The sequence below is a fragment of the Pseudovirgaria hyperparasitica genome (assembly GCF_010093815.1).
Source record: "Pseudovirgaria hyperparasitica strain CBS 121739 unplaced genomic scaffold EJ05scaffold_7, whole genome shotgun sequence".
Lineage (NCBI taxonomy): Eukaryota > Fungi > Ascomycota > Dothideomycetes > Acrospermales > Acrospermaceae > Pseudovirgaria > Pseudovirgaria hyperparasitica.
The window spans coordinates 1,445,301-1,459,884 of record NW_022985555.1 but is presented as its reverse complement, the minus strand read 5'-3'; the positions used below and the strand labels follow the sequence as shown (position 1 = coordinate 1,459,884).

At 50.2% G+C, this 14,584-nt stretch overlaps 5 protein-coding genes across 5 annotated transcripts; 1 reads left to right on the top strand and 4 right to left on the bottom strand.

Annotated features, from left to right (window-relative positions):
* Nucleotides 1-13: 13 nt before the first annotated feature.
* Nucleotides 14-1,193, top strand: EJ05DRAFT_464639 (uncharacterized protein; the record flags this gene model as incomplete). Its single annotated transcript, XM_033742754.1, has 1 exon — nt 14-1,193. The coding sequence occupies exon 1, from the start codon at nt 117-119 to the stop codon at nt 1,191-1,193; it is 1,077 nt and encodes a 358-aa protein (XP_033601238.1). The 5' UTR covers nt 14-116.
* A 321-nt stretch (nt 1,194-1,514) lies between these two features.
* On the bottom strand, nt 1,515-3,354 carry EJ05DRAFT_538090 (uncharacterized protein; the record flags this gene model as incomplete). Its single annotated transcript, XM_033749430.1, has 3 exons — nt 1,515-2,422; nt 2,471-3,040; nt 3,201-3,354. The coding sequence occupies 3 exons, from the start codon at nt 3,352-3,354 to the stop codon at nt 1,515-1,517; spliced, it is 1,632 nt and encodes a 543-aa protein (XP_033601237.1).
* Nucleotides 3,355-3,689: 335 nt separating this feature from the next.
* EJ05DRAFT_538089 (uncharacterized protein) lies at nt 3,690-7,198 on the bottom strand (the record flags this gene model as incomplete). The annotated part of the gene is made up of 6 exons (XM_033749429.1): nt 3,690-4,253; nt 4,310-4,501; nt 4,551-5,072; nt 5,125-6,533; nt 6,751-6,785; nt 7,045-7,198. 6 exons carry the CDS (start codon nt 7,196-7,198, stop codon nt 4,004-4,006), a joined length of 2,562 nt encoding a protein of 853 aa, XP_033601236.1. The 3' UTR covers nt 3,690-4,003.
* A 546-nt stretch (nt 7,199-7,744) lies between these two features.
* On the bottom strand, nt 7,745-9,852 carry EJ05DRAFT_438557 (OPT superfamily oligopeptide transporter; the record flags this gene model as incomplete). The annotated part of the gene is made up of 4 exons (XM_033741837.1): nt 7,745-7,935; nt 7,987-8,439; nt 8,488-9,175; nt 9,223-9,852. 4 exons carry the CDS (start codon nt 9,850-9,852, stop codon nt 7,745-7,747), a joined length of 1,962 nt encoding a protein of 653 aa, XP_033601235.1.
* A 1,174-nt stretch (nt 9,853-11,026) lies between these two features.
* On the bottom strand, nt 11,027-11,945 carry EJ05DRAFT_500302 (uncharacterized protein; the record flags this gene model as incomplete). The annotated part of the gene is made up of 2 exons (XM_033746976.1): nt 11,027-11,707; nt 11,793-11,945. 2 exons carry the CDS (start codon nt 11,943-11,945, stop codon nt 11,027-11,029), a joined length of 834 nt encoding a protein of 277 aa, XP_033601234.1.
* Between the last annotated feature and the right edge of the window lie 2,639 nt (nt 11,946-14,584).

Below are 14,584 nucleotides of genomic sequence, written 5' to 3'. Positions count from 1 at the left end.
GATATATGTCGGATATAGAATAATGATTAGTAGATAAACCCGACTACACGCCTTATCGACATCGTGGCCGTGCCAACGGCGTCTATCCCATCCCAGCGCAACGATCAACGTCGAGAATGGCTACCCCTATGCCTCCCAGATATCGCTCCGTCACCGAATTCCAATTCACCACAGACCAGGCCGACGCCATCATTCGAACCGCCGCCTACCACCGCAAAGACTTTGCTCTCTCCGTCATCTGGTTCCCGCCTCGTGAGCACGTCGCCGTTCGTCAGTCCATAGCAGCGCCCTTTCCACGGTCGTCGAAAACGGATCTCGGCTCCCTCGATCAACTACCCCTCGAGCTTCTACACGACATACTACTCCATCTAGACATGCACTCCCTCTTCTACATCCGACAAACCAACCTCCGAGCGCGCGACATCGTCGACTCGCTCAAGCAATACCGCATCGTCGTCCAGCACGGCCTCAACCTTCTCTGCGCACTACTTCGAACACGCCTTGCCATGCACGTCTCTCTCCGCGACGCCTACGCCGCGCTATGTACCGAGACATGTAGTCTCTGTGGTGAGTTCGCCGGGTTTGTGTCGCGGGTCGCTTGGATACGCTGCTGCTTTGCGTGTCTCCAGCGTGCTGCTCCCCCCCTTCAACTGCACGCCCGTGCCGCCGTCCGGAAGCAGTTCCGACTGACTAAACGCGAATCAGAGGGCTTGAGATCGCTCAGGAGTCTGCCGGGAGTGTACACGTTGGCGGAATCTGTACTCAAGACCCGCGTTACGCTTGTTTCAACTCACCACGCTCATCTCTCCTCTACACATACACATACACAGACCCAGCACCCCCAACACCCCTTACCCCATGCCCTACCCCACACACCAAAATACACGTCCATGGGCTCCTGTGCCCTCCCCTACTACAACCCGCTATCCGCCACCCTCGAGCACGGCATATGCTGCGCAGGCTGTCAACTCGCGATCGAGGAGGACATCATCGGCACTGAGGGCGAGGACTGGGCGTATGAGGCTCGCGACAAGGTTTATACGCGGGACGGGTTTCTGGGGCATTTTCGATGGTGTGAACAGGCGCAGCTGCTGTGGAGGGCGCGTTGTGATGGGATGGAGGGGATGGAGGGGATGGGAGAGATGGTGCCGGTGATGGCGAGGATGGGGGGGTTTTTTGGGAGAAGGGTGTGAGGGTGGGGTTGCGGTTGTCGTATGTTTCGTGTGTGAGTGAGGAAGATTGGGAAGCAGGTGGAGTATAGAGTACGGACAACCCCTATACATCCTTCTACTGACTGTATGGTTCTTATAAGCTCCATTGTCACCGGAATGTCCTATATGGATACTCAATCGTCGCGGCATATATATATACCTGCTTCGTATGGCACGTAAGGTCGCTACGGAGAGTCAACCAATCATAGTAATCGATGATACGTTAACACCAGTCTAGCAGCAGGAGCAAGTTCGTGGGGAGTCTGAAATCCCTTCTAGCTATGCCTCTAGAAAGCCTTCATCTCAATCCCGGCCACCAGAAAGCCTTCTGATCCAGCTTACAGCTCGGCGGCACTTCTGGCCATCCAACCACCAGACAAGCAGCGATAGCATGAGTACAGGAACCGAGACCATGAACCAGACCCAAATGCCCAGATTCTTACCATTGAATTCGGCGAAATTCATGCCGAAGAACGACGTGGTAAAGGACAGCGGCACGAAGACAAACGCGATGAAAGTCACCTTCGCAATTCCTTCGGCTGTCTTCATGCTCTTCTGAGCCTCTCGAACCATAGCATCGCTGCTGAGCATCGATATGGCATCCCGGCAAGCCTCCGAGACAGCGTGCGCCCGGCGCTCCAGCTTGCGGAACGTGCGATGCAGCGTCTCGGCGGCTTCTCTGGCCTCGTCCGCCTCGCGAGTCTGCGGTTCAGGATTCCAGTGGCATCCGCCTCGAGTGCGGATTGTTTCGAGAACATCCGTTATCTTTTCGTGATCCTGGTCTATGAGCTGCTTGATGGCCTGGATTTCGGCGATGCTGCGCTGTCGATCGTTGTCCATACGGCCGTGTGTGTGGGCTTTGGTTTCCATCAGATTGAGAAACTGATGCTCCGAGGCGGCGTTAAGTCTGAATATCTCGTGCAAGGCGTAGAAAGGGTGTGCCTGTATCGTGAAGTCATTGAGGGGCCTGAGGAAATCATGAGGTAGCGCACACAGATTCTGTGCTAGTTGCTCAGATGTTGCGATTGATGAGGTCTGCGAACTCTGTGTCTTGCCCATGGTTGTTGTCAGAAAGTCTTTTATTTGGCCATTCTGTAGCTGTAGTACCATGGGTATAAATCTGATCGAAGAAGAATGGTCAGCCGTCATATCCAGCCACGGGCCCCGGTGACTCGATTCAAGAGAAGTCCCAGCATCACTCCAGATGATTACTGAAGGCTGTTAGTATCTTGAGACCACATGGTCAGAGATTGACTAACTTGTCCAAGATTTCTCCACACGCAAGAGCTTGATTGTGATTTGCTGATCCATGGAGAAATGCTTCAGGTCGTGTACGTGGAATGACCGGACAATGGAGTCACAAAGTTTGGTACCCTTTCCATGAATCATGTCGTCCATGTAGGACTTGAATGAAAGTGCCAGTTTAGATCGTGCCTCGGTGACGCCAATTTCAGACTGGTGATTATCCCATACTCCGAGGGTGGTGAAGTAGAGCTGTATAGTGTTTGTAGCTATGAGAGACAACGGAGGTAAGCATAGAAGATCACCACTCTCGAGGTGTGACGAGTGAGCGAAGTGTTGGAAAAGGTATTCATAATCCAAGTTGAGACGTGCTCCTAGATACGACAGCCACTCTGATGACGGATAGCCTCGTAGGAATAGTATACGACCTTCTGCCTGCTCTCTCAAGAATACGCCAAGATCCTCTGGTGACTGTAGGAATGTATGGCTTGTTTCAGAGCCTCCTGACACATTCCGGCCAATCACGAAGATACCTTCATTCCCAGGTGGTAGTGTTGGGCGATTGAAGCTCGGAATCAAGAACTGTGCTAGCGAGTTGTAGTGCTGTCCAGTATAGAGATGGCCGCGCCGTGACAATGACGCGAAAGAGTACAAGACCCTTGAGTATCGCACATCAGCTGGCAAGTCAGAATCATATACTAGATGAAGCTTGTGAAACCTTACCCGGCTGCCTTGTCGTGGACTCACTGTGGCTTTCAGAAGTCGATTTAGTTGCAGTACAGGACGGGCTCGTAGTCATCTGTTGAAAATGTGAATCTTTATCGCAGAGGGTACTGCAGTCTGTGGTCTTTGCTCCGTTGCTTGTACTCCTTACTTCTGCCTCTTGCTCCAAGTCCTGCATCTCGTCTGGTACTTGGGAGGATATGACGTAGTGTGTACCAGAGACAGCTGTATCTCGAGATGGAAATGTAACCTATGGATTTGTAGACGAAAGGCTGGCGACTATATATTGGCGGATCATATCCTTACCACATGAAATGTCCTGGCCTGATGTAGGGTGAGCCACCCATCTCCACTGCAAGGCAGTGGAAGTCAAGTAATTATATGGCCCCTCAATGATATACTAATGGTTGAATTCAAGATTATAGAGGCTTGGGGCACGCTAGAATTAATCTGGATGGAAATAACACAGCACTCTGAGCGCATCAATGTTGAGACAAGGCCGAGCCACAGGTCACCGGAAGCTGTTTTCCATGTACAATCTACTTGCTAGCAGGTACGTCATTTGTGTTCCGATATTGGAAGTTCGTAGCCTTGAGTAAATTGTGATATGTGTAACATCGGTCTGTACAACAATGCACAACGGCAAGAACAAGGCCATTTTGAAGCGCATTAGTACCAAGGATCAACATCCTGACCATGCCCCACGCAACAAATTCATAGCTAGATCTCGTAAAGAGTTATGGTTTTCCAGATCAAGTGTGCTACAGTCAAACAGCGAGCTCCTCTTCCCTTGAGACCAGTCCTGCGCATGACGGGAGTCACCTGTTTCACCGCCAGAAGTAGTAGACAAGGCGATCCCAATCCTCATCCACGAGCTCCTGCTCGTCCCGATCGTCTCCCGGTGCCAGTTCTCTTCTCATTTCCATGGCCTTCTCCAACAGATAGTCTGCTTCCTCTTTGTCGTTGTCTCTCCCTAGAGCGAGGAGGGCTCGTCCACGCTTCCACGCCAAGCGTGCTCTCTGGGGTTCGAACCATGGGCTATCGCCATAGACGATGATCTTCTTTTTGAGGTTGTCACTTTTTATCTGAATTAGTACGTGCGAGGCAGCTGTGGATGGCAATTGTTGACTCACGCGGCTGCTTCGAACTCTCCACGGTCAAATTGGTCGACTGCCAACCGATAGTATCCCAGAGAGGCTTGCACTGAATTTTCCCCACATGTGACCTCAAGTATGGAAACAGCTCTCTTGTGGTACTCGTAAGCCTCCGCTTTTCGTCCTTGGATGAGTCTAATGTTGCCCATGAAGACAAGAATGACACCGGTCCTGCCCCGATTAGTACCCGCAAAGAGCAACCTGGGAACTCCTGACTCACTCGATGGAGGTTGTATCATCGATCCCTAATTTCTCTTCCCGCGCCGCAAGGATAGGAGCGACCAGCGCTTCTGCCGCATCTGCGTCTCCGGCTTGAGCGGCGACTATACCCCTGTGTACCCAAGGGAAGGGAAACACCAGTGCATCTGGCGGAGTATTCGCCACCAGAGCATCGCAGGACATGGTCCAAGACTTGACCGCTTCAGCCTCATCGGGTATGCGCATAAGAGCCATCCCGATCTCATTGTAGGCGATAGGCAGCGTTCTCTTGTCTTCTTCAAGGCCGTATTTGGCAATACGATCTACTAGAATCTCTAACCACTTTGTGCAGTTTGAGATTGCGGAGGGATCGTCTCTGTGTATGCCGGAGATGCCCTGATAGCGGTAACTATCGGCTAAGAGCTTGCTTGAAAGCTTTTCATCCTTGGGCTCTCTAGTACTTCTATCTAGGACTTGTTGCGACAGTCTGGCGAACCTCTGTGCCTCTAGCATACCGTAGCCGGTGGGTTGAAGGATGAAGTACCTGAGTTGAGAATTAGTGGTACTCCTCATTCGATAGTAGAATATCCACCTACCACGAAGCCTCATTGAACAGAGCGCTGACCCCAATGTGTGGTTGCAGAGCTGCCAACGTGTACTGCTGCTCGATCAACCCACGCAGACGATACAGGTGAGGCAGATACTTTTGAACCTTGCGCAGTCGATCGACTTGGTTCAGATTCGAGCTGTTGGCAAAAGGCCACACGCTCGTGACAAGCGTGACACCCGCATCATAAACAGCCTGTAGCTCCTCTATGGACATCTTACATCCAACAACGTATTGAACACGGCGGTGGATCCTGACGAAGGCAGGTTTGACGTTGTGTACTATTCGCGACGACTCGATCAACTCTTCCCGAGCCTCCACATAGTCGATATTGGTCCTTGGATAATGTTCGAGATCGAGCATGGGTCCTCCAGTGGTGAGAATCTCCTCGGGTACCTTATCGGCATCAAGAACCGAGAGCACACGGAGAAGAGCGTAAGCAGGGTCCGACAAGCTGTCGATATTCGAGGTCGCAGCTACGGGTCGAGGTTCGGTCAAATCAGGCACTACGACTTCATGAAAGTATTTCGCATGTCCGCGAAAATATTCCTCATTCTCTTTGAGCGTGAGCTGTGTGCTACGAATTTCGTAGCCAATCAGCACGACAGTAGCAGGTAGACAGCCTAAATTCGTAACGATTTTTCTGCAGGTATCCAGACTTCCTTCCTCTTCCTCCCTTTGGGACAGCATTTGAAGAAAGCGACCGGCTTCCTCCACCGGCAGAGGTGGCAGATCCAACCCTGCAAATCTGCCGAAAGCTCCCTCTTTTGCAAAAGGATATCTTCTAGTGACAAGCACCGAGCCAGCTCGGCCCGTGGGCCAAAAGTCGTGAATGATATCAGGATCGTCTGCGTTGTCGAAAACAAGCAGCCACGTAATATCCGAATCTCGCTTTTGTGGCTCCTTTGCCACTTTTCCACGGGGGTTCGACAGCCAATCCTTCACAATCTCTCTTGTTATGACAGAACCTTCAAGCGAGTTGTCTGCCTCCAGCCCAAGCTCATCTGCCATATCGTGAAAACCCGTGTTGAGCGTCTGCGTAGTCGCGCCGTCGACCCAGAAAACCGCATCGAATCTGGTCCTGCGCGAGTGCATGTACTCGTTTGCAATTTCAGTCTTGCCCGAGCCTTCTATGCCGCATATGACAAACGCTTTCAACTCTTCGGGAGGGTCTCCGGCATGAGAGGAGGGTGTAGCTGCGCCGTCCGGAGACTCCTCGTCCCGCAGGAAGACTTGGTCAATCTGGCGCAGAACGTCTTTCCGGCCATAGAATCCTCTGTTTCTGACATGTTCTGGCATGAACCGCGGAAGTGAAATCTCCTCCATTGATGTGGTGGGAGTCGACATATCTGGGACCGTGCGATCTTGATTGCTGCTAGGGCTCCTGATCGTGTTCTTCTAAAGTGCTCTACTTAGTCTCTCGATAATGACCCCCAATAATGAAATCACTTTGTTCACCCACTTTGGGTCGAAGTTCTTGGTTAGAGAAGTCGGTCTCGATCTCGACGTTTTCACACCTCGGTGAATATAGGACTCTATTCCTGTAATCAGCTGTGAAAGAAACAACCAGCACCTCGAAATATTAGCTCGTGGGGCGAGACACGTTGGAGCTCACTTCGAGCGACTTCTTTACTGGACTTAAGTGAACACCTAAGGGTGGATAAAAGTTCTTGTCACAGCAAGTTGCTTGTCAGGATTATGGGTCATGTGGAGAGTTTATGTAGCCTGGCGGCACAGCATGGAATGTATTCATTCCGAGGAGAAGAATGGTACCACCGTCAAACTTGGCTACCTCCATCAAACAAGCCGCAATCAAGGAAGGAAAGGATCCAATCGGAATGCTGACGTGGCGCTTCTGAGTCCTCAAATTATTCTCAAAAACCTAGAATATAAGGCCTCTGAGACCGACCTGCCTTATCATCAATGATGAATATATGAGCCCCGTCGGCCTTGTGTTTTGAACTGAAGACTCGTACTCCATGTTCAAGAAACATATAATACTGATCTCGAACAGTATTCTCGTCGTCAGAGTTGACCGTAATAGGAGTCACGGCATCTGACATAATAAAAAACCACTTTCGCCACAAAAGACTTGCTCTAGATGGTTGCGTAAGCTATGTATCTGAACATTGCGAACTTCCTTGCGGTCGAGATTCGTGCGGGGAATGCGCTCATCTTCAGGATCGAAATCCAAATGATATGGCTTTACTGCTTTATATAGATCAAGTTCATCAAGAAACCAGAGTGAGGCTCTGTCAGTGCAGCATGCATTGGATACAGATGTCATTCTGAGATATGTAATCAAGAGCTATATACTGAGGAGGTAGAAGAACAGCAAGTTATCATAGGAGTATGAGAGCTGGAAGTACATGCCATTGGCGGAAGCTCCGGCTATGGAGTAGGCGATTCCAAATGTGATGGTCACCAGCCATGCATGCATGCTGCAGCTAGCTCTGAGAAGCCCAACATACAGTACTTGTCCATTGCATAACGTATATCTCTTTTATCTTACATGCCTTCTGTACAATTCATTGGAAGCTAAGAGAGACCCACTGTACGTAACATAACTGGCAATAGATAATGTAAGTCCATGCTGACCCGCCTAGGTTCTACCAAAGCTTGGGTACCCCAGCTGCAGTGAGTATTGCAGGAATGAAGCCAAGAATACCCTCGCCTAGGATGCATCCTGTGGCCGCCGACATGAGGGACACCTCTGAGATGTCCATATACTTGAGGGACCAAAGCCGAATCCCAGCACCAGCCAGCCTTGCAAGCGTGATGGACGGAGTAACATACATGCCTGTAGATGATTAGCTCGGGCGTCAATACCATTTCAAGAGATTACACTCACCGATAGACATTGCTACCCCGCTTGGAACCCATAATGTCCACTTTGCTGAACCACCGACGAGGTTGAGGATTCGTAACAGAGCAGAAAGAACAAGAGCACCAATCATTACAGGCCACGCACCGTTTGGAAGACTCCCTCCATTCGCCAGGCGAGCTGTATTCGCCCACAAGTGCGCCAGTGGTACTGGAAAAGCCGCACTGGGGAAAGTGTAAGCAGCCCGGAAGAGTCGATATATGCCCGAGCCTACAAAGACGCCGATGAAAGAACCTAACAGCTGGGCATAGAACATAACCTTGGGCGATGCTTGAACGAGATATGCCGTCTTAAGATCGGTCATTAAAACAGCGGACTGCCACAATCCAGCTTCAGTGATTCCAGCGGCAACCATAGTAATGAGTCTGTTGCGTGCAGCGCCTGCTAGCATGAGTACAAAGAGAAATTGGCATACGTTGCCTGAGTCTGTCAATATGCTTTGCTTGATCTAGTGTAGAGCAGACTTACTAAGGCTCATGGAAGGGGCCATATCTGTCTCACCCACGCTCCTTATGACGACCAAGCAAAGCGGAAAGGAAATAGCGATAGAAGTCACAACTAAATAGATGGGGATCTCTGAGCCATACACAAGTAATGTGCACGCTATACAAAGAAAAGTTGATATGCTAAGCCAGACGATCAAAGCTCGATGTGACACCAGCTCGTTCTCTGAATTGGGAGAATGGACGGCGCCCACAGAAGGACATGAGTCTGAGGAATCCAAATTTTCCACACTGGTTCCTCTTGGTCCGAGAAGGGGTTGTCGCAAACTTGTGTCATGATTGTCATTCTGCTTGCAGATATCTAGCACAGTTCCGAACAAAGAATGCGCGTATCGTATAATGGGGTGTACCACGCGGACAAGAGCGTCACCTAGGAGGAGACCGACACTGATCCAGATTAGCCATCCGCGGGCGCCATCCTCCATGCTCTCTACGGGACCAGGTGCCCAGCCTTTGTGATTTGCTACTGGTGCGAGGATTCCCCAACCAATAACAGCACCGAGCATCATCGCGATTGCAATGTGTGGATCTAGTACCATCCCGAACGCAGTGAAGGCTGGAGACAATGTCAAATACCACAGCCAGTCTCGCGAAGCCGTAGTTCCGAAGATAGGAATTCGCGAAAGGTTCGGGACGAAGTAAGAAGCGATCACCTGCAGGATTTAGCAGAACTCAGATGTGAACCGCCATGAGTGCTCACATATATGCCAGTTCCAAGGAAAGTCTTTGATACGATCATGACCTTGCTCTTCCATTCGAATGATCGACCGCCCGTGCTGTTGACTGGCCATTCCTCCGTGGCTTCGGTGGTTCGGACATGCGAGTGCATCTGTTGCACAATATCGACGTTGGATTTATCTTCCTCTGTTCGACGAATTATTTGATCATCCTTATGGAGTACGCCAACCAGAACACCAGTTGCATATCCTCCAGGAAAGCGCAGCTTTTCCTGGAGGATGAATAATGAGCGAAAGGGCGCAGCGAAGACGGTGCCAAATAGTGCCACACCGAGGGACCAGAGCATCAGATCTAGTACTGAGAAGACGTAAGAACCACCTTCTTCAGGACGTCGAAGAGACTCGAAAGCGGGTATTATACTGGTTAGACTAGCTGTCACAGGCATTCCAGCGATAGAAGACGCGATTGTCTGGATCACGACGTTCTCAGTTGGCGAAAAGGCCAGGTCAGTCCATTGCAAAGCGCTTTTGAAAATAGCAAAGGAGAGCAGAGCTGTTGATGTATTCATAGTGCTTAGCGTTCCCACTTGCAGGCCAAAGTACATGTTAGCGATACAAACAAGCGTTCCAAGAAGCGTTCCCACAAAAACCATTGGCACGGTCAAGGCTGTGGGTCGGAAGGTCTCAGAAGTAGTCATGGTGATGATGATACAGGAGAAAGATCGATGATATGGGTGAAGGCCACCTGTAGTGTAATAGATAAGGTTAACCAATCTCGCAATTCTGACTGAGGAAGGCGATCGGATGTTCATGTAATAATGAAGCTACGCCCCTCTGCCAGGCGTGCTGCAAGGAGGTAGCCGCCCGGGGTACACTGAAGTGCCCAAGCTGAGCACGCTAAGTAAGCTTCTGAATCAGATATTACTGCTATAGGTAAAGTCATGCTTCTCGCTTGTCATAGTGTAGGCCTGAGCAGGCAGCTGCATGACCTATCAGAATGAGCGTCTCCAGTATGTTGTATATATTCTTGCGCATGCTACATGACACAAGCCACTGAGAATCCGTCAAGTCAAATACGCCCAAAGTGTGAGTAGAAACCTTTACATGAATGAAAGTGCTTATCCCGGAATCAAAATGGGCTTTGTCAATGATGTAAAGCCTCCGCAAATGCTCGGCTGTCGAGTCAGCTAAATCTTTTACGTGAACATCATCACCAGATTTCCTGCTATGTCTCCGCTATGTACATCCCTCTTCAAATATGGCTTTTGCAAGTCCTTAGACATGTCCGTAGTCCAGTATGTCTCAAGTCCTTTACACGACTGTGCAACCAAGGAAGAAGAAGCTTGAGATTTGATCACATATCAAGTGACCAGATATAACCTTGCATCAGCGCATGAATATCGCGATCGGGCGGAACATATCTGTATCGGTAAAGCATATATCTCGCATCTGTACATACTTCTTAGATAGCGCCGCATTGAGGGCCGAGAAGACGCCGCTAAGACAATGAGACGACAGAGTGCTCTCATTGAAAGAAGAATTGAGTGATGGTTTCCTAGGAAGTCTGCAACTGATGATGATGAAGTTGCATAGCACGGTCTGTATCTCCTAGGCTAGTGGAATGTCGAGGCCTTGCACAAACCATCCTGGGCACTTTGTGGCATTCCCGGCATCTTCCAGGCTTGCCATTTCAGGTGTCTGAACTTGGCTCTTCCGACTGATATAGGTCTAGAATATGATGCTACAAGTTGTGGACCTCTAAGCATGTTTCAGTGAAATGTCTCTCGACACAGGCTTGCAAAGAGACAACACGCGAACGAACATAGATCAGCCAGATCTGCCTTCATCCAGAGGACGTGATACATGATCAGGCAGTCCTCTCGGCTTTCTGCTCAACCTAGGCCCGTTCTTCGCCCCATGGTTCGCTGTGGGATGATTCTCTTTATGGACCTTCTCCCCTTCCCAAAGTCGCCTCAGCGTCAGCCTACTATCTCGAATGAAGTTTGTTTCGCGAATTCTGTAGTCTAGAAGTTTAGTATGCTTGAATGACAAATCGGCCATTCCCTTCAATGGCACCGACTTCTTTAAATCTTGTTGCGCATAGTCCTCGGTGCTGTCGTACGAGTTCCAGTATGGTTGTCTCTCTGCCCAATCTTGTGTATTTATAGTCGAAGGCTCAGCCCACATTACGAAGTCTCTGAGCCCAGTGCCGGGATGGATGACCTTGTGGATAGGAGGTTGATGGGGAAATGGTGTCTCTTGTTCTGCTTCCGGGGGCAATTTGGGGTCCTCAGTAGTACTGGAGGCAGATTCGTCGTCCGCAAAGTCTTCCAACTTGAATTCTCCCTCGTGGTCCATACCTGGTATACTAATTTGTTTCGTCCTCGAGTGGGGCAATGTGGGATCGAGAGAGTACCTGATGGGCTGGGCCTGCATCAAACGATCGACGCTTGCATAGTCGCGGAAGATGGCCACCACGGTGTTATGGGCAGGTTTAGGGGTCTCGTGCTGTAGTACGAGAGGTTTAGTATATAGTCGTCATGATAACGCCTTTGGGAGACGTCCTGGCTCGTGGAGATCGTAGGGTGTTCACCTGTAGATGTCGGAAAAATACGACGTCGCCGTATCGTTGGAGGACCTTTAACACAGCTCGACTCTCTGAGATATTCCATGGTCGAGGGAGGATCTTTAGCCGGACAGCTTTTCGACTTGCACTCGCTGCTATCTCTCGAATTGCCGCAGACATCTTGTTTGTAGTAGTTGGAGCCCGAAAGAGCATGTCGCGCTAAGACGATGGAGACGCCAAGTCACGTGGGTGCGTAGAGGCTTAGCATTAATCTGAAACCTCGAACGTCGCTTTGCTCAACACAGCCTTGAACTAAAGGTGTCGCCATTATAGCTATTAGTTATATGGATCCTGTATCACCAGCACATGTTAGGACGTTGGATAATCTACTTGCTGCAACATGTTGCACATTAGCACTACGGGAAGACTATATGATACAAGGTTTAATTAAACTACGACACGTTGTTTCTTAACAGGGGTGTGTGCGTATAACGCAAAACAACGAGAAACTCCACGCTTTGCACAAAACTCTTTACACGCTCTACAACGCCGATATGCTTCGCTACATGCAAATTACCGTACCCATATGCTATAGCAAGATTCAACTTTAGTGGTTTTCGTTGTAGACCTTGACTAGATCCTCAGTTGCCTCCGAAGTTCCAAGAGCGAAGTACCAGCTCGTCATCGTATTTTCGTCATTCGCGAAAGGCAGTAGTGCCAGTTTCGGCTTTGGCTGGCTGCTTGGTGCACCTTTCGGAATGCGCGCATTGATGACGATTTTACCACCAGGATGGGCTCGCATGAGAGCGCGGACTGCGCCAGTTGCCTTGTGTTTCAATATACGCAATGGGCCTGATCCTTTGATATCCCATCCAGCCGACTTCCCACTCTCGTCTTTCGCAAGCAGCTTGGCCTTTGCAGCCGACTCTTCGAACAAAATCTCCTCATTCTCCCGTTCCTCGTCGGTGAGATCGGTCAAACTTTTCTGTTGTGGTAAATTTGAGAACTCTTCGCCAGACTTCCCGTCTCCTTCCGCGGCAGACGATTCAGGTGCGCTAGTATCACCACCGGACAGACCTGGGGTCGAAGCTCGCGAAGTTGTGCTCGAAGGTAGTGGCGACGCCTGTCCACCTAAATTGAAGAGCGAAGAGCCCAGCTTCGGTGCTGAATCTCCAAAACTGAAGGGCTTGTTAGTGGATGAAACGCTACCGAATGAAAATGGTTTAGCGGGTGAAGCTGTTGGAGTTGTCGACCCAGGCTTGCCAAAGAGGCTGGACTGCCCACTAAAGGGAGATGTAGCTTTCGGGATTACAGATCCATTGACTGCCGTAGGTTTTGACTTTTCTGGGCTTGCCGGTGTTACCTTGAACCCAAAAAGCGGTTTCGCGGGAGTTGGATCCAAAGAGTCGTTTGGTTTGGGGACACCAGCTCCAAATTTTAATGGACTGTCCCGGTTGTAGGTGTGATTTACAGGGCCAGTCGAGGACCCAAAGGATGAGAAGGGGCTATTCGCCTCCTCTGCTGGCTTCGATACTTCTCCGTTTGGTTCAGCTGGCGACTTTGGGGAGCTGTCGGCTTTCGAGATTCGGCCAAAGAGAGAGTTGGCCGAGGTTCCAGGAGCTGGGGAGGGACTGTCGCTGGGTCTTTTGGCAAAACTAAATGGGCTTTCATTTTCGATCTGTTTCGGATTTTCGCGTGACAAATCCTGGGTACCATCTCGACTCTTTGGATCACGTTCAGGTTCTTCCGCATCACTTTCGTCTGTGGCCTCTTGGTTCTCTTTATCAGAGCCATCTTGAGGTTTTGTGAACGAGCCAAACCCGCTAAAGGTGGTCTGTTGTTTATGCGCTGGGTCGTCGAAGACTGATGTTCCTCCGCTAGTCGAAGGCGTTGGACTGAGAGACTTTGCGCTACCGAAGGGACCGTTTGTCGTTGGTACAAGATCCTGGGTTGGCTGAGAATCTTTCTTCTCCAAAACATTCTTGAGGAAGCTGACTGCTGCATTGTCACCACCGCGAGCTCGTTTGCTTTCAGATCCGAACAGCGCGGCGCTGTCGCCATTGACCGCATCTTCAGCCTTACGCTTCGTCGATGAAGGATTCGAAGATTGCATGTGAAAACTAGTACTAGTTGATGGAGTCATCTGAGATGCCTGAGGAGCCTCCGTTGTGGTTGGGCTGTCTGTAGACATTCCATTCGTACTCTGATCTGCCGAAGTGGCCAGTCTTGGTTCGATGGGGGCAATAGCTTTAGAGATAGGTCGCTCCGCGGCCATGGGCTGTGGCTCCATCTCCTCTGCATCATTTGCAGGTTTCTCGGAGACCTCGGACGCAATGGCCGCTCTTTTGAGCTTGTTTAGCGTGGCAGACGATCTGGGGCCATTTAAGAATCTGCAGTCTGGCTCTGAGTCATTGTTAATGCGGTCTGCTTCTTGCTGGTACCACGCCATAACAGGTGTCAAATCTGACCAGACTGGTTTTGAGTCAATGACCGTTTGTAGCACATAATTGAGATCCCTGAAGCGGTAATAATGCAGTAAGAGGATCTTCTGCGCTCTGGTGAAATGTGCAGGGGCTTCCAAACGTTTTGGTGGAGGTTTCGTGCCGGCATTGGCGCTAGTGGTTGGTAGGCCTTCCTTTCCATCCGCAGCTTCCTTGTTGACGGAAACCTCGTCGGGTACTTGTTTGGTCACAGTTGGAGTAGGAATGGAGGTTATGGGCGCCGGGGGGCCAGTGAATGGAGAATTTGGTGAGAAAGCATTTGTGAACGTTGATGGCGCAGAGCTTTTCTCGTCAGACTGCGCCTTGTTCGTAGAATTG